General features: G+C 40.1%; 1 protein-coding gene across 1 annotated transcript in view; it reads left to right on the top strand.

The window, feature by feature from the left end:
* THEMIS (thymocyte selection associated) overlaps positions 1 to 19,318 on the top strand; it is a 78,268-nt gene that overhangs the window by 16,881 nt on the left and 42,069 nt on the right. The window contains exons 3-4 of the mRNA XM_042888175.1: positions 7,029 to 7,487; positions 10,561 to 11,600. Of these exons, the coding sequence (XP_042744109.1) occupies positions 7,029 to 7,487; positions 10,561 to 11,600 (1,499 nt within the window). The remainder of the gene's footprint in view (positions 1 to 7,028; positions 7,488 to 10,560; positions 11,601 to 19,318) is intronic.

Here is a 19,318-nt window from a genome sequence, read left to right as displayed (position 1 = left end):
CACTCATCTGTTTAGATAACTCTGGGGATGATCTCTCTGAGAGAAGAACTGGGCTCATTGGCTTTAAATGAGCCTTCCTCTTTGTCTTGCTGAATGTATTTGCAACCTACAGAATTCTTTTTTTCTGCTCTGGCAAATCAGATTCTTGATAAAGGCCTTATCTGGCCTTTGCATTAGCAAGACCACTGCAACTGCAAGTTCACTGTGTTATTTCATTTTATCCTCATTCTAATTTGTTCATCTTCATGCCTCAGAGGGCCAGGCTGTTCTTTCTGTGTTCATACATTGGACCAAAAAGAAACCTGCTGCTACTCTAGGCATTTTGATGGCTATATATACCAGCATTTTGAACTACAATTTTCACTGCTAACAAGTTAGCAGAGACAGGTAATTTACACAACATCTGAACAGTGTGCCAGCACAAATGATTTCATTTTGTTCTGTTAAATTCCCTTTTCTGCAAAAATATTATTTGTCTGTCCCTGTTCTCAACATGTCTCTGACAGCTGTCGCTGCTCATTCCTACAGGACCTGACAGATGTAGCTGAGCACAACCATCCCTTTGAGCTCTCAGCCTTTGCTAACCATGAGGCAGGAGACTTGCCTGTGGCCATATATGCATGCAAGAGCTGGGACTGGGCACAGTAAGGCTCACCTTGGTAGGAGTTAAAGAGCTGTCAGTCTGAAAGACTTCCATGTAGCAGAGTGAATGCCCTGCAAAACAGAAGCTATGAGAAAATCAATCCTTGGGCTTCTGTGCCAAGGAGGTAACAGATACATGGCTCTCCAGTGGTGATGCCAAGTTTGAACTATGGTGATCTGATGAAAATATTACTGTGACTATCAGTGGCACAGACTGGGAAAATGATACAGAGGAAAATCCCATCAGCCTCAGGAGTGAAATAAGCAGCAGGAGATGAGGGACTGTAGTAGAGAGTTTGAGGCACAATGGGAAAAAGATGCTGCAGCAGATGGAACAGAGGAGGAAGCGTGGGTGGTGGAAGAGTGGCAATCAAATCAGCTCCAGAGGAGTCAGGAACTAAGTTGATTCTGTTCTTCTACAATACTTTGGGAAACGGAAGCTACTATGATAACACCAAGCAGTGGGGTGTGGTTGGTGTACAACAGGGACAGAATGCCAATCAGAGGGACCTAGACAGGCTTGAGCAGTGGGCCCAGGTGAACCTCATGGTATTCAACAAATCCAAATGCTAGATCTTGTACCGGGATTGAGACAGTCCTCACTACTGATACAAGATGGGGAATGAAAGGATTGAGAGCAGCCTTGCTGAAAAAGACCTGGGGGTACTGGTAGATGGGAGGCTGGATATGAGCCATCAATGTACCCTCACAGCTCATAATGGGCCGCATCTAAAGAAGCATGGCCAGCGGATTGAGGGTGGTGATCCTGCCCCTCTGCTCTGTGCTAGTGAGGCCTCACCAGGTACTGCATCCAGATGTGGAGTCCTCAGTACAGGAGGGGCACAGATCTGTTGGAAAACATCCAGAGGGTAGCCAAAAAATGATCCAAGGGTTGAACGCCTGTCTTGTGAGGACAGGCTGAGGGAGCTGGGGCTGTCCATCCTGGAGAAGGTTGCTTGGTGACCTGATAACAGCCTTTCTGTATCTAAAGAGGTGCTACAGGAAAGAATGGGATAGACTCTTTAGCAGGGTATGTGGTGATAAAACAAGGGGAAGTAGTTTCAAGCTTAAAGAGGATAGATTTAGGTTGGATACAAGGAAAATGTCTTTTGCTGTGAAGGTGCTGAGGCACTGAAACACACTGCCTAGAGATGTGGTAGATGCCCTGTCCCTGGAGACTTTCAAGGTGAGGCTGAATCAGACCCTGGGCACCCTGATCTTCTTGTGCATTTCCCTGTTCATTGTAGGGGAATTGGACTAGATGGCTTTTAAATGTTCATTCCAACCATAAGAATTCTATGATTCTAGTCTGGGACAGAAGGTCGTTCTGTTATTTTTAACTTGAAGACTATTTGCTGCTCTAGTAGGTGAGCCTGATTACCTCAGTAATCTGTTGGACAAAGAAGAAAAAGAGAATAGAATGGATGCTCTTTTTCTTCAGAACTCTTATTAAGGCTGGAAACAGGGAACGTGTAAAACTTCATAGAGTTGCACTGTATTACTAGTAAAAGGGAGCTGAATATATTGTTCCATACAAATGTGGAAAAACATCCTTCTATATAAACATGCTTTTCCACAGCATGAAACGAATCATCTATATCATTTTCTCTCCCATAACAGTAAAAATTATTTTCTCTGACTCCAAAACCCTCTTCCTCTATCAATGTGTACACCGTTAGATAAAACATTTCTTGTAAGTTATAGGGTGTTCAGATTTAGGGCTTAATAATTCTGAAATGATAATTAGGCAGGAATTTCACTAGCTGATATGGATTCATGAAGAGTAACAATGCCTATAAATTTCACTAATTACTGTTTATGAGGTCTGCTCCGAAAGTTATGCTTAAAAGTTATTTTATTATGTAGGCCCACAGTGTTGGAGGATGTTGGTATGGCAGTAGAGGTTGAACCTTCCCACCAATATTCTGTTGCAATTTTTTTTTGCTATGGGACAGATGGCAACAGAGGGGCAAATTTACATAATGACATCTGACCTGGACATGGATGTGAAGTAAAATGTGGAATGAATTCCTCCATGTAGAAAAATGGTGCCCACTGACATTCACTGACACTTGGTGAATGTTGATGCAGATCAACAGTGTATGTGTAGATTAACAGAACTGTGTGTTTGATCATATTCTAAATTATTTGAAAAATAGATCTATATGAGCAAGAATGTCAGCTCGCAGTAAACCTGCTGGATTTTTTTTTCTAATTCACTCTGGTATTCCCACTAACATTCCACCAAGCACTCTCATGGAAGTCCAAGATATTTTGATTCAGTCATTTCTTGATTTGTGAAAAAATATATTTTTTTATTAACCTCAAAATGTCCAAACTTTAGTATCTCAAATTTGCCATATGTCTCCTTACTCTGGAGAATTCCTTGCTATTTAGTGTTAGGAGAACAGTTGTTTTTGTAATTTGACTCATAATGATTTTAATGAGATTCTGAATAGTTCCAGATAACATTTTTAAAAACAAATTTCCACATGAAAAACAAATAAACATGCCATGGCTAGGAGAGCATTTATGAGAAAGCACCATGGCAGATTATGGCAGTTAATTAGGAATTGCAGTTGTTTTCCCCTAATCGTACTAGAGTAAATTTTTATTTATCCACCTCCTCTCTGTAGAGAGAAAAACATATGGAACTTTACATACTTATAAACAGGTGGCTATTAGGGGCTTATAATTCAAGGGTCTCATCAATACGGAAGCTAAGAATGCAAGTCCACATGGCCCTTTAGTTGTCCATGCAAACATTCTGTCACTGAAATTAAGAAAACAAGCAGAAGGGAATATGAATGTTTTTCTGCTTCCAGCACTGACACATTCAGTCTGCCTGGGCTCGAGGGGATAATCTGTTGTCTAGTTTTGTGTGAGAGTTGATAATTATGCTTCTACATGAAACTTGTTTTCCAACCCATGATGGTCACCAGTTTATTGCTGGAAAAAAAACCTGGCTTCCAAATAGCTCTGCAATCCCAGGGAAATTCCTAGAGCCCAAGTCTGGTGTCAATTTCATAGAGGAGAAGTAAGTTTCTCATGACTGTGTGTTGCCATATATTATCAACTGGAGATGTTTTTTAACATAGTTTATGGAGCCTTCTAAATGTGATTCTGGAGGTTTTCTAGGGGCATTGCATGTGCCCCTATATCACAAATTTGCAAACACAGTTATTGCCTTTGAGATACATCACATGTTGTTTGAATACATTTCTAATGAAGAATATTCCTATTTCTTTTCTCCAAGCATTGCCAAGAGATGATGTCCTTCCTTTCTGTGCTTGCAGTGCATGACACAGAAACAGTGTTTGGGGATGCTGTCTTGTCCACAGCTTCAGACTGTCATTGGTGCTTTGTCACTGTGATATTTTCTAAATGCTGATGAACCTGGTTTGTCTTGATCTACACTGACAACTCCAGTAGTGATTATGTTTGCAGTGGCTAACTTGCTTGCTAATAACTGTTAAAATCATCTATTGGAAGCACTAAAAATACTAGTGAGAAAAATATTGTGTGCTGCAGTTTTACCTGTGCAGTTATGTTCATGGATGTGGCTTCCTTGCAACTTGAAAAGAAGTCATGAGACTTTCCCACAGTGCTGCAGTGAGGACAGACACAGAGGATGTATATGCATTAAGGTACTGATTTCACACAGAAAAAGCTGACTGTCATATAGGCAAATGTGAAGGCACAGAATCACAGACAGCATGGCCAGAGTTAGTGACTTATTTCTGCAGTAAATCAAATAGGCTGCTGCTGTTTTGGTTGCTGACAAGTGCTCAGAGCTGTTAGTTGCCACAGCTACAAGTGATCTCATGGGGGTACCTAGAACTGAACACACCCAATATGGTGATAAAACCTGTGAAAACAGAGAGAAACTTTGTGTCCTTAATGTACTTAAAAAGAAGTGCACTAAAGCTATGAAATGGATGTAGCAGTTTTTGTTAAAGATTAAAAAAATGGTTGTCCAGGGACTGATTTGATATACCCTTTCTAAAGACTGAAATCCTAAGGATCCCCTGCCTTGCTCCAGGCCCCTGAATTGTGTTGATTGTGTATTCAGGGTGAAGCTCAGTAATGGAAAAAGTGTGGGAGCAATTTTTAACCAAAGCAAATCCCTTGAGAGGGGTCTAGAGATGGTGTGAATGAGTATCTTCCCTGCAGCTAGTAGGAACTGAGTCCTACTGCATCATACCTGACTGAGATTTGGGCACCTGCTGTGGCATCCTTCCCATCTTCTCACTCTGATCACCACCAGAAAGGAAGTCATAGCCAGCATTGTCCCAGTTTCCCTTCTGAATGGTGAGGTAGACAAATAGAACACTTACAACTTTTTAGATGTAGTGTGAACCACTCATGAGATGTAGAACTGGTGAGAAAGTGTCTCTAGTTGTGCCAAGCAACATTTCTTGAGTCTGCATCCCATTCTTCCTTCATAACTGCCAAGATGGGAGAATTCCTTTACTCGAAGGACATGATACCATTTGTATGGTCTGGAGGAGGCAAAGGAAATCAGTAACAGGGCCATGAAATTTCTGCTTTTTGGCTCTGTAGGGATGTAGGAAAAATGTGCTGCATTGCCCTGGGATATTGGCTTCACTGTTGGCGTAGCTGTGGCTAGAACATAAAAGATACAATGCGATTCTATGAGGCAGCATTCATACTGTCGCATCTTGGGAAGAGGATAGCTTAATCACATAGCTCGGCTAAACCCTACTGTTTAGTCCTTTAAACTGTCTACTTCATCTTCCTCTGTGAAAACTCTCACACAAATATAAAAATGCACATATTTTTCTTGTGATGTGAACTCCTAATGAGACAGCTCCAAGGGCCATGACTAACATGAAATAATAATGGCCCCAGGGGCTAGAGAGGCTCAGATGCAGCTTCTGCCTTACAGTACAGTATTTCAACACTTTAATTGCATTGCTATGGCCGCAGTATTCCAAACTGAGAAGCACTCCATCTGATGGTCTGGTTTATCAGAGATGCTAAGAACAAGTTCTTTTTCTCATTCATACCTTCAAACATGCTCATCCTTGGAATTCGCAGTCTGCATGTAGAAGGAGGCGTTGTACTGATGTTTAGGGAGAAAATTCACCCTGTGTCTCAATGATCACGTTGCTGTCGCTCTTTCTCATATCATGTCTGCATTTGTTTCTTAAGGTCTGGTTTCCTGAGGAAAGAGATAAGAATTTAAGAGAACGTGTTTTTTTTTGTTGTTGTTGCTTTGTTTGTTTGTTTTTCTGTAGCAAAAACTCTTTTTTTTTTTTTTTTCAATCACAGACATAAAAATGCTGGATGTTGGAAGTGTTGTAGCTGTAGAGTAGAATGGGATAATTTCATCTATCTATTCTTTGTGTCACATGGTTGATATTATCTTCACGCAGTTACATTTCTAGCAACTGAATTACCTGCTTGTTGTGGTTTAACCTGGCAGCAGCTCAGCCCCTCACAGCCTTTCGCTCACTCCTCTGCAGTGAGATGGGGTGGGGAAACAGGAAAAAAAAAAAAGTGTAAAACTCATGAGTTGAGACAAAGAATGCTTAATATGACAGGAAATGAAAGAAAAAATAATAATAATAATAATAATAATAACAAAAGAATATGTGAAACAAGTGAAGCACAATGCAATTGATCACCACCTACCTACCAGTCCCTAAGAAGCAGTTACAGGCGCCCAAGCAACTTCCCTGAATTTTATAGTTTTTACATAAGATGCCATATGGCATGGAACGTGCCCTTGGCCAGGCTAGGTCAGCTGTTCTTTTTCTGTCCTCACTCAGTTCCTTCTGTCTGCCCAGTACCCTCTTTGGCAGAACAACATGAGAAGCTGAAAAACTGAAACATTCTTTGCTCTGTATAGCACTGCTCAGTGACAACTCAAACACTAGTATGTTACCATCATTATTCTCATTATAAATAAAAACATGGCACCATAATGAAGAAAATAATCATTATCATGGCTGAAATCATGACATAGACATGATCAGGGGTCTTATCAATCCTTAAAAATATCTAATGGGTGAGAGTCAAGTGGATGGGGCCAGGCTTTTCTCGGCCGTGTCCAACAACAGAACAAGGAATACAAACTAGACTGTAGGAATTTTTATATGAATATGAGGGAAAAAAAATCTCTAAGGGTGACAGAGCACTGGAACAGGCTGCCCACAGAAGCTGTGGAGTTTCCTATGGAGGTATTCAGAACAGCCTGAATGCTTTTCTGTGTAACCTATTCTAGGGAGCACGTTTTAGCAGGCAGTTGGATTAGATGATCTCTAGAGGTCCCTTCCAAACTGTGTAGTTTTTGATTCTGTGATTTGTCTCATCTTGCTTTGTATGCTTTCCTTCTTATAATGCATCTTTTCTGTCCTTAGGTCTTTATAAGATTGTGGCAGACAAAACACCATATGTCAGCGTTGAAGAAATTACAAGAAAAGTCGCTATTGGGCCAACAAGATTTGGCCATCCATGTTTCTACAGCCCTGAGGATATAAAACTGGCAAACCTCACAATCAAAAAGGGTGAGCAGATCGCCTTCAATTCTGTGGAAGAGATCAGTGGAACAACGGCTGTGAGATGTGTTATGGTCAGAAACAACCAGTCTCATTCCTTTATTTTGCCCCTATCACAAAAAGGAAAATTCTATGAGTGTGAAGATGACCAGATATACACCCTAAAAGAGATTGCAGAATGGAAAATCCCTAAGTGCAGAAGCCGGATTGTCAAACTTTCCAGCACTTTACATACGTGGAACTCCTCTAATCCACTTCCTGAGAATTTCGATGGCTACTTGGTTCTCATGCCTGTCTATGAAGTGCAGGCACTAATGAAATGTAAGTAGGAATTAAGGTCAAAGAATTATTTACTCTGTATGATGTGGCACCCTTAAATTCATACAAGTTGCTCAAGGAAGAATTATGTTTGGTCAAGAATTCCTGGGGCATCTTTACCAGTGATGCTTATTCCAAATTGCAGAAAGATAAAAATAGTATTCCCATATGTATTTCCCTGTCAGATATTAATACAGATAGTTTCCTAGTATTACTTTCTGTTATCATTTTACTTATCACTAAAATTAAATTATCTTTCAAAAGGAGATATAATACATAATGAAAAAGCAAAGCTTAAGAGTTCAGTTCAGTTCTGAGATCCTCTTTCTTTGTATCTCTTTGGCCGTGGAGAAGTCACCAGATCTCTGTAGGCACTCAAGGTCAGCCTGGATGGAGCCTTGAGAAGCCTGATCTAGAGGGTGGCAATCCGGCCCATGGCAAGGAAATAGAACTAGTTGGGCTTTGTGACCCTTTTAAACCCTATCTGTTCTGTGATACAGATTTTATAAGACACTTAACTACAGTTGTGAACTACACTGTGTTTTTCAGATTGACATTCCAGAATGAAAACCAATATTATTTTACTTTATAATAGAAACAAATATCAATAGATATAAAAGATTCATGGATGATCTCTGAAGCCTCAGGGTCTGAGGAAATGGGAAAGAATTAGAAAGCCAGTATCTTTAAAAGCTGTAATTTGTGTTCTGAGTTTTTAAAATAAGGAAAGAAAAGGAAAGGAGAAAAGATTTTTTTTTTTTTTCCCCTTGGTAATTAAATACTGTTCTAGTTGTTCTACCAAAAAGCTGAAACTTGTCGTTTCAGTTCTTATAATGCTTATATCCATGCATTACTTTGAACTGAAGATAGAAGTTGTGCAAGGGCATAAGTTCACAGAGAAATACTCCTATTTTATGGTGGCTTGAATAGCTGAGCTGCAGCAATGACTTGTGTGCTTACACAATGTACTGACTGAAGTTCCTCCCTAATTTATAAAAAAAAAAAAAAAAAACCAACAAACAAACAAAAACAAAACCAGAGAAAACAAAAACCAGCAGCTTATGCTAAAATACTTGATTTTGCTTGAGGACCGCAAAGGTAATAGGTGGAGACTGGCTGCAGTTCACCTTAATAATTCACCCATAGTGTTAAAGTTTGCAGGATAGGAGCTTAGCTTTTGCGAAGCTTTGCTGTCTGTTGCTTTTACTGGAAGCACATCAGAAAGTACAGAAATGAAATCCTGAGAGAAATATGTCATTCAGGAAGAAAATAAGGGGGAGATTTTTACTATGGAAATTCCTCTGGGTGATGGTATAAGTTAGGAGATAAAATACACAGGAGAAATAAAAGCAAGCAGAGACTTTTAGCACAATATACTATAGCTGCTAAATGCTTTTCATGAGATATTCCACTCTTCTTGCTATGTGATTTAAAATATGATCTTGGAAAGCATATCTTCACCAGATAAAATGAAAAGACAAAAAGTTTTCTACAGCTCTAACTATATTCAGAGATCTAATCTTAGTCCTGCATCTGGATTCACTTCAGTATATACTTATGACCATATAGATGTATAAGAAGTCTTAGTAAGAAAGTGATGTTTCTAAAAAACTTTTAGAAGATTCAGAAGTATGTAGTATTCACTCATTTTCCTAACAGATAATTCCAGTGAGGGCTTTTGTTGTTGTTTATGTTATTTATGTTTCATAGTATTCTCTACATTTAAGAAATATTAAATGAGCCCTAAGTAACAATTTAATACAACTTGAAAATTAGGTTTTATGATGCATTATCAACTACTTTTTTGTGGACAATGAAAAAAGTATTTTCACCAATTTTAGAAGAACTATAGAGAGATGCAAAATGAAGTGTGAGAAATACTAACCACAGTTAAATAAAAAGGATCCCTGATAAGAGAGGTATCTGATTAGATTTTCACAGGCTGTGGTCAGGAATCCTCTGTACTTCTCAGTCTCAATAAATAACAAAATTTTGTGTCTGGACCTCTCTTAGTTGTTCATAGAGAATGTTCATTTTCACTAGTTGTTCCATGTTCCTTGATTTTCACATGTGGTGGTTAGGATTGTTTCACCTGAAGGTGTTAATGTGACAAAAGCAGAGTGGGAGTAGACAGACCCTGAATTACTTTCATAGAAGTTATTATGTAAAATACATGTCTGATACCATCTTTAAGGCGTGAAATATTGATACTCCATATTAGAAGGAGGTATGTGTATAGTATACCTGTTCGAAGGTCTCTGCAGAGTGAATTTCCACCAGGGAGGTGGTGGAGTCACCGAGCCTGGGGGTGTTCAAGGAAAGGCTGGATGTTGTGTTGAGGGACATGGTTTAGTGGGAGCCATTGGGAATAGGTGAACGGTTGGACTGGATGATCTTCTAGGTCTTTTCCAACCTTGGTGATGCTATGATTCTATGATTCTATGGATTTTGATAAAGAGTCATTAAATAATATTTACTTGTTAAATTTTACTGCATTTGTTAGTGACCTCTGGTATCACTGACCTGGAGCTAAATTCTTGACAAACCTTAGTTGCACAGTCATCCTATGTAGTTTGAAATTTTACATCCTAAATTTTGCAAGTTTGGTTAGAATTGTCATTGCTGCTTGTCAGATTGCTAAAGACAATAGCTCAGCTTTAACTGTGAATATAACCAGGTACCTTAGGAAAAGATACTAGAGTTCTACAAGTAGACCTCTGTAGTTGAAGCATCCTCTTTCACTAGTAATAATGAATAAACTTCATGATACAAAGATCTTGCCTTTTAAGGAAAATTACATTCATTTTTAATAATTATCAGTACTTTCCTTATTATAAATATATAGGTGTGTTTAATTTGTCCCAGAAGTACCTTATTCTCATTTCCTTTATGAGGTCTTCTGCATATCTGCTAACCATGTATTTCAAATTGAAACAGGTAGACTTTGACTAGCCCACAAGTTGTACAGTCGCACATCTCAGGAAAGGTGCATTTCATATTTGGCCAACAGGGCATGAATATTTTAGTTTTATATCAATTTGAAGACAAAACTAAATATTTTTCTTTTTCTTTTCAGTTCGTAAGGACGTAGTTCATATCCTCTCTGATCTAGATGTTGAGGTCAAGGATATAACAGACTGTTATGATACTAGCTCTTTCCTTCAGCCACTGTCTTTGGAAGATGTATTTGAGAGAACAAGCAAGGAATTTCCCATAATTGCTGAGATAATGGACGGACTTTCTCAGAAACCTTATAACTTATTGCATACAGGGAAAGAGATTGTCATCTATAAAAAGTACCAGGCTACAAGAGTTATAGCCTCTGAGATCAGAAGCGATTCCTCCAAAAGACATTTTTTAATCCCTATGACCTATAAAGGAAAGTTCAAGAGAAGACCTCGGGAGTTTCCAACTGCCTATGACTTAGAGATAGCAAGAAGTGAAAGGGAACACCTTCATGTTGTAGCGACTAAAGCCTTTGATTCTCCTCATGCAGAGCTTTTTTCTGTTTCAGTTGGAGATCAGTTTCTAGTTCAGCAGTGTCAGACTAGTGAAGTTCTTCATGAGGGAAGAAAGAAAGTCATAGATGTTTTAGCTTGTGAACAAATACTAAGTAATGCATACAAGAAAGTGCTTCTCCCTATGTACATGGAAGGTGGCTTTGTGGAAGTGATTCATGACAAAAAGCAGTACCAGCTTTCTCAGATTTGCAAAGAATTTCATTTGCCTTTTAATGTCAAAGTGTCTGTGAGGGATCTTTCCATGAAAGAGGATGTCTTGGCTGCAGTGCCTGGTCTGCAGCTTGAAGAAGAAATCACAGACTCTTATCTGCTGATCAGTAGTGCCAGCAGTCCAATGGAGAGCTGGGAAATTCCTGTGTATCGCTTAAACGTGTTGGTTCATTTACTCAGCAAAGATGTCCAGACAGTTGTACCTCCCATGACTAGGACAACAGTGGAAGAGATCAGTGAAGAGCAATACTATATGGTACGAAGATATGAAAACCAAACCGTACTTCCACCCCCTAGACCTCCCAAAAAGCCAGCGACACTTGCGCAACAACCTGTTTTTGCAGTTTCTGAGCAAGATGTATCTGACATACTACAGGCTCCAAAGGTAAAATATTGTGCTATGTCTGTCTTTGAATTTCTTACAAACATAGGTCGTTTATAGTCTCCACTTCACACCATCCTTGTGGTGTTGTACACAGATGGCTCTCCATTCCTTATAATAGGCAAATTAGCCATTATAGACAACAGTGTTTAAAATCTCCACTGTGTGTTAATTGATCCATGAAAAACAACAGAACCATGCTGACTCACAGCAGAAAGCTTGGCCTTATAATTTTAGACAGACAATCCTTAATTGCAGCAATGCAAAAGTGAATGGAGAGACATAAAGTGGTTATATTCATACATTTATTAAGGGGTAACATATGTTTTCATTATATATATCAAGAGAATTTTGCTCAGCTGGAAACAGCAGAATCAAATTCACAGTAAGTCAGGCTGTATGGATGTTTTTAACTGCATATTTTTGCACTTACCCAAGTGGCAAATAGATCTGGAATAAAAAGGGCAACACTTTTAGAAAAGCCCTCAACATTAAGAAAGTTAAGTACCCCTTCTAGGACAATTTTCTTAGCGATTAACCTAAGCCAATGCGTTTGGTCATTAATTTTTGTGCTGAGTCTGGCTGAGATAGAAATTATTTTCTTCATAGCAGCCTGTGAGATGCTGTGTTTTGAACTTGTGACTAAAATGGTGTTGGTAACTCGTCGGTGTTTAGGCTGTTGCTGAGTAGTATATGCATAGCAACTAGGCCTTCTCTTTTTTCTACTCTGTCCTCCAAGCAAGAAGGCCAAAAGGTGGCCTAGAGGCTGGGAGTGGACACAGCTGGGACGGATGACCTGAAGTGGCCAAAAGAATATTCTGTGTCATGCTCAGCCATAAAAAAGATAGGATTGATTGGTCTGGGAGAGTGGCCATAGAACAGAAAATGGCAAGCCATCTTTCTTCTTGTGGAAAGTGGTGAGAAACATCACTTTTTTTTCTTTCTCTTTCCTTTACTTTTTAAATTGTCTTTTTGTCTACTCAAGAATTTTCTCACTTTTCCTTATCCTAACATCAGAATGAGAGTGTATGAATAGGTAGATGGGTGTTCAGCTTCTTGCCAACCCGTCACAGTTTTCTTGAATATTGAAAGAACTAAAGAAAGACAGGTTTGACAGATTTCGACAAGTGTGTCCAGTGGATACATAATATCTATTAGTTTCTGTCTTCCATATGCAAATTCAAATTCCCTACAGGGAAAGAGGACTGTACTCTAGAAATCCTTTCAGAGCTCTGATGAGGCCTCAATATGAGACTGCAGAGCAATTGTGCTGCACTTTAAATGCAGTAGAACTCATGGCATTGCATTCGGGGTGCTCTCAGGGAAAGTTATTTTTTGTATTGGTACCAAACTAAGGTCCAGCTGTAGCCACCATGGAAGCAGATCTTAAGTGAGTTCTCATCCTTCCTTGCTGGAAGCGTCCCTCTCCTTAGTGTCAATTCCATGACCGCATACAGGTAACCAGCTCCACAGAAGTTCTGGGAGCTAGTTGCAACAGAGCATAGGAGAAATGAAGAAGCAGGATGAGTCCCTTGGATAAGAGTAATACAGGAAAAAATGGTATGCACTGATGCTTGCAGCAGCTTAAATAAACCATTCTACTATTCTAGGGAGGACAGACAGGATGAATCCTGGAATTAACAGAGAACTCTTCAGCCTGGCACTGGCTTGGGATGCTGAACAGGGGAAGAATTCCATAAATGCAATATTTCTGGTAGACTTGTATGGTAATGCGGATTCAGACTTCCTGCTGTGACTGGTGGCTTGGCTTGGTTGTTGAATCCGTACCAGACTTGTGCTGTACAAGTATTTTTCCTGAAGTGAGGAGACAGCATTAAGAACTGTGTCCAGTTCTGGGCTCCCCAGAACAAAAAAAAGACAGGGATCTCTTGGAAAGAGTCCAGCGGAGGGCCACAAAAATGGTGAAGGGCGTGGAGCATCTCCCCTATGAAGAAGGGCTAAGTGAACTGGATCTGTTTAGCCTTGAGAAAAGAAGACTGAGAGGGATCTGATCCAGATCTATAAATATCTACGGTGTGGGGGGCAGAATGGCAAGGATGGATGCTTTTCAGTGGTACATGGAGACAGGATAAGGGGAAACGGATACAAGCTGCAGCATAGGAAGCTCCACACGAATGTGCGTAAGAACTTCTTTACGGTGAGGGTGATAGAGAACTGGAACAGGCTGCCCAGGGAGGTTGTGGAGTCTTCTCTGGAGATGTTCAAGACCTGCCTGGATGCCTACCTGTGCGACCTGCTGTAGGGAACCTGCTTTGGCAGGGGGGTTGTTCTCGATCTCTAGAGGTCCCTTCCAACCCCTACAATTCTGTGATTCTGTGACCAGAGAGGGATGAGTTGAGTTCTTTTGCACATTCATGAGTGAGGATGGCCTTAGACTGCAGCTGCCCTGGCAAAGAGGCATGTGTAAGCAGACTGTGCCAAAGGACATCTTTTTTGTCACATGCTACTTATAAATAAATAATAAACTGCAGTTCGAATTATTTGAATTATGCAGATTCATAAATCTCCTTCCCTGTAAAGATGAAACAAGTAGAGTTCCCTTATTCATTAGATTAAACATTATGAAAGTAAATGCAATAGGTTTAAAGTCTCACAGAATACATTATCTGTTCTATCCCAAGCACAGCAAGTCCTCTGAGAGGATGTGGATTGTAGCTGATAGGCTTTGCCTTGGCCTCTCTGCCAGAAACAGCAGTACAGAGACTTCATTTTCTTCTAAATCTAGCAGGGATGTCTGAGGTCTCAGAAAGTTAGTGATTGTGCCAAACTGATAAATAGCTCACTTTGCATATTTTGTGACTCTGCATAGACTTATTTGCATAAATAACAGACAAATGTTTTAATGAGCTGAACTTAACCCTGACAAGGTGGCAGCCTAGAATAAGCTTTAATGCCACGTGAATTGCCACTCTTCTACAGGCATCTTCCTGCCCGGCTGCATGCTGGAGGGTGGTGCTCCTCACCGAGTTGTTGCTGCAGGATTAAATGCTGCTGCAGTATGAGTCCAAAGAGGTCTAAGATATGGCTGTTCTATGTCAGTAGTGGAGGATGCTCTGCCACAGCGGGTTACCTCTAGATATGGCTTGTGCTTTGAACACCTATTAGCTATTCCAGCGAGATTGTGAGGGCAGAGAGGCTGCAGCTATCTCTACCTGCTGCTCCCTGACCTTGGGAAGGAGAATACTAGGGCCAGGAGCAGAACTGTATAGTGTGTTTCTCTGTGTTCTTTTGGCAATTTTAGTCACTGAATTGTATGAATTCAGTGGCCAGTATGGACTGGAACCTCACATGAGTGCAAGAACAGCCTCTGGATGCAAGGTGCAGTATTACAGAGACACGTTTGCACAGTTCAACAAAGTCCAGAGACAAAAATAAAATAGCTGCATTAACCAAGCCCTATGCCTAGGCTCCTCACAGGGCTAATTAATTTGGCTCAGCTCCTGCTGACACAGCTTTCTCTTCCAGAGCCTGGGGTTCCTTTCTCTCACTTCCACAAGGCCCTGCAGACTTTTGCTTTTCCTCTCACCTCATCATTCTATTTAGTTTAAAAAAAAAAAAAAAAAAAAAAAAAAAAAAGATCCAAAAAAACATTCAGCACACATATGTTTGAAGTTTTGTATTAGTTGTTAACTGAATGAAGAAAGATGCCCTCCGCTGCCCCGCCCCCCCCCCCCCCCCAAAGTCCATGCAAAATAAATAAATGAAATACAGTGATAGGCATCTGGAATGAATCTGACATTTGAGAATAATTAACACTATCTCATAAACAATATAATCTCTATCCACCTCTTCAAGCCATATCAGTTCTGTACCCCCAGCTGAGGACAGCACTGACAAAACAGTGGTACCCTTTGTTGAATTGAAAATGGGATACGAGCGCTCAGAGAAAATCCACATTTCTTCACTTGAGCCACTGGAGAGAAGTCCTCAGGGGGCTCTAACTGCCATTTTGAATGAAATAGTTAAAGTCATTCAGATTCTGAATGGTGAGCTTAGCTAGAGAATGAGAATGGCCTGATAAAATCCTAGTATTTAATGCTAGTGGTTTGAAATTTGGGGCATTCACTCACTTGCTTGGAGAGAAGTCTTCAGGGAGGAACCAGACAGGACATCACCTTTCTGAAATTAGGATTCATTCAAAAGAACAAGCCACATGTGCAATGGAAAGTTCTTCAGTTAGAACCACCGCTGTGAATATAAGAAACTCAGTTTTTTGCTTAGTATCTCCAGGTGAGCAGAAGAAATTCAGAAAGTGTTTCCTAAAATTTCGTTAGGCTTTTTATCTGATGCCTGCAGTTTCCTCCCCCTGAAAAGATGCAATGCAGCAAATTCTTTCTAGATTTCTTTTTGCTGATAAGAATTACCCATTCAGCTGAAATATTGACAAGCTACTGTGTGATCAACAGATTGAACGAAATTATAGTTTACACAGTTTGAGTTTCAAGTAGTAAATAAGCAACAGATTTAGGAAGCTTTATGTATATCCCCCCACAGTTTTGGTATTTTGTCTTTTTAAAACTATTTTTAATTGAACAGTCAAAGAAGACTTCTTACCAAATATTTCTAAGTGAATGTTATTAATAGGAAAACAGTTATCAATGCATGGAAAGCCATTTAGTTTTATACTCCCTGGGGGCACTAAATGTGCTTCTTAATGAATTAAAAAATAAAAAGGAAAAAAAAAAAAAAAAAGAAAAAAAAAAAAAGAAAGGACTCTTCTGCCAGCATCTTGCTCCAGAAAAACAGTAAGAGAGGTGAAGGAGAGCTCCATCCAGGTCTATTTTCAATAGCCTGCTTAAGCATGTATCTAGCCAGAGGAACATTAGTATCAGTAAAATACTCACAAGGTTCAAGTAAGGATTGATGCTATATGCCTCTATGAATGTGGAACTGGAAAAGTCAGTCACAGGCAGTAATCTGCTCAGCTTAACAAGAAAGCTGAGAAAATTCTGACCAGGCAAACTGGAATTTAATAAAAAAGTAAGGATCAGGACACGATAGTTAATCGTCATCTTGTGCTGAAGTCCATTATCCTTCAAAAAGTCATTACAGTGTTCTGATATCAGGAAATTTCCTGCCTTCTTGCTTTTTATTTCAAAATTAAAATGAAAGAAAAATTATCGCTTCCATCTAGCCTTGCAGTTCTACAAACTGAACTACTGAAATCTGCCATTAACATATTTATCGCATCTGTCTTCACAGCAAAATGAAGACTTATCTGGAATTAAATTGATAAGACATAAGCTGCATTTTTCAGCAAATGAGTTTTCCTGCAGTGCCTCCTTTCCTTCCTCCCAACTACTTCTTTTCTGCTTCCAGAGCATTTATCATGGATTTGGGGCCTTTATGCAGCCTGTTCAATACAAATATTTTTACTGTGTGGCAAGTAACTTAACATCCTAAATAAATAAATATTAGAAAATACACATAGGACAGCCAGCAAGGATCGGATAAGAACAGACTGCAATCTTTTGGCACTAGAAATAAGGAAGGAAAGTTTGGTTTATTAGTAGATGTAAATATACCTGTGCAAACTTAAGAAGGGTTTCTTTCTACAGGTGCACCATTTTGACTCTTAAAGCTGCAGTCATGCTTCCTCTCCCTTTTTCTCTGTATCCATGGAAGAGGAAGCTCCTCTCTCCCTGGAGTTGTATCTTCCAGCATCTCTCCCCGGAGTTGTATCTTCCACCATCTCTCCCCACTTCTCACAGAATTTCTTTACATTGCTTTCCAATTGCTTTTTGAGACCTCTCAAATAGTATGGGAAAACTGGAATTCCTATCCATGGAATGAAATACCTGTCCTATGAGAAGCAGAAGCTGCTCATCCTGGAGAAGAGAGGGCCACAAGGTGACCTGATAGCGGCCTTTTGGTATCTAAAGGGGAGCTACAGGAAAGAAGGGGACTGCCTCTTTCACAGGGTCTGTGGTGATAGAACACGGCAAAATGGTTTCAAGCTCAAGGACAGTTGATTTAGGTTAGACATAAGGAAAAAATCTTTTACAATGTGGGTGGCGAGACATTGGAAAACATTGCCTAGAGATGTGGTTGATACCCCGTCCCTGGAGACTTTCAAGGTGAGGTTGGATCCGGCCCTGGGCAACCTGATCTTACTGTGATGTCCCTATTTGTTGCAGGGGAGTTGGAGTAGATGACCTTTAAATGTCCCTTCCAACTCTAAGGATTCTATGATACTGTGAAGTGCAGTCTTTACAGATTTATGAACACCTCGTCTTATCACGGTGGCCAAGTTCTTTACATGTCTCAAAACCCAATCCCCACCATAGCCTGGTCTTGTGAGTCAAGCTCCCAGTTTCCTGCAATCCTGTGTGTTGCCACTTCTTATTCCTCCAGGTACTATATGCACAATGGGCTTCAGGGTCCCTCTCCCCTACCCCACCTGTGTCACATGAAGGTCTGACTTCCCCCCAGACCCACATGTCTTGAGCATCCCCAGGCTATACTGCCAGTGCCCTTCAGACTCCAGAATTTTGTAGCTTTGATTCCTCACTGTTCTCCACTGCTTTCAAAGAAGTAAGGCTTTTCCTCTTCGTTGTATTTTTCCAGCACATTTCCTCCTCCCTGCAATCAGGCAGTGAGCTGAAGCCAAGGCCACATTCATTTTCAGACAGGAGCCAAAACGACAAATGGATTTTCATCTTCTTCCCCAGCAGCATCTGTTCCAAACAAGAGAGCATCTGTCTTCAGCTAGGTTTTTAGGGGTAAAACTGGAGTGAGCAATAGATACTGTTTGGTCTCAAGCCACTTCGTGTTCTTTTGTAGGCTTGAAAGCCTCAACTGCAGGACTTTGTATTGGTGCCATTGCAGTGATCGTTATAACTGTGTCTGTACCTGGGGGCCCATGACCATTTCCCAGGAACACTTTACGCATCTTGATACCACGCTGGGCTGATGCCTGCCTATGTGCCATCCCCCCTTGTGTCCCAGATTTCTATGCAAAATAAACCAGTGTTGGCTGTGACTTGGATGGTAAGGGATCAGGTCTGCTGATAAACTCTGGATGAACCAAGAGGAAGGAGTTAAAGAAGCAGGGAGCCCTAAAGCCCCAGCAAATAAATGACTGGAGTTTTCCTGATTTTCTCAGTATGAAGTGCTGGTATTAAGGCGTTTTTCTATTTTAAACAATATGAAACACTTAAAATTTCCACAGAGAAGCATCAAGTCTGTAGTAGGCACTTACTGTGGATTGATGTTACTCTCAAAACCAAAATAAAATGGGGAAGATAGCAATGTGCCTGCCAAAAGGACAGGCAGTAGATAATTGCCTGAAAAACTAGCAGGGCAATCTGAGGCGTAAGTCACATTGCAGAAAGCCATTACTGCTGCAGGAATTGCTGATATAGTACACGAAATTAAGGAAATACAGATGAACATTTGGGTATGCTGACTGATGTAAATGCCAACTGGCTAAAAGAAAATTACATAATTTAGGATGAAAAGTGAATGACTTAGAGAACAAAGAGATAAGAAATATAAAAATAAAAGAAATGCCTAGAAGAAATAAAAAAAAAAAAAATCAAGCACAGAAAAAATATGGCACCCCTGATAAGAAGAGGGAAAATACTGCATAAGGTGCTTAAGCCAACAGCCATTGATGTCAGTAGGAGAGGAATTGACTGGCACTTCTTTTTTTTCCCTCAGGAAAAAATAAAAAAACAAAAACCGAGGGGGGGGGGGGG

Source organism: Lagopus leucura, unplaced genomic scaffold, assembly GCF_019238085.1.
Source record: "Lagopus leucura isolate 7727_CA_CO unplaced genomic scaffold, USGS_WTPT01 Super-Scaffold_73, whole genome shotgun sequence".
In the NCBI taxonomy this organism is placed as follows: Eukaryota; Metazoa; Chordata; class Aves; order Galliformes; family Phasianidae; genus Lagopus; species Lagopus leucura.
Note: the sequence above shows the minus strand (reverse complement) of the source record. Positions and strands in the feature narration are given on the sequence as shown.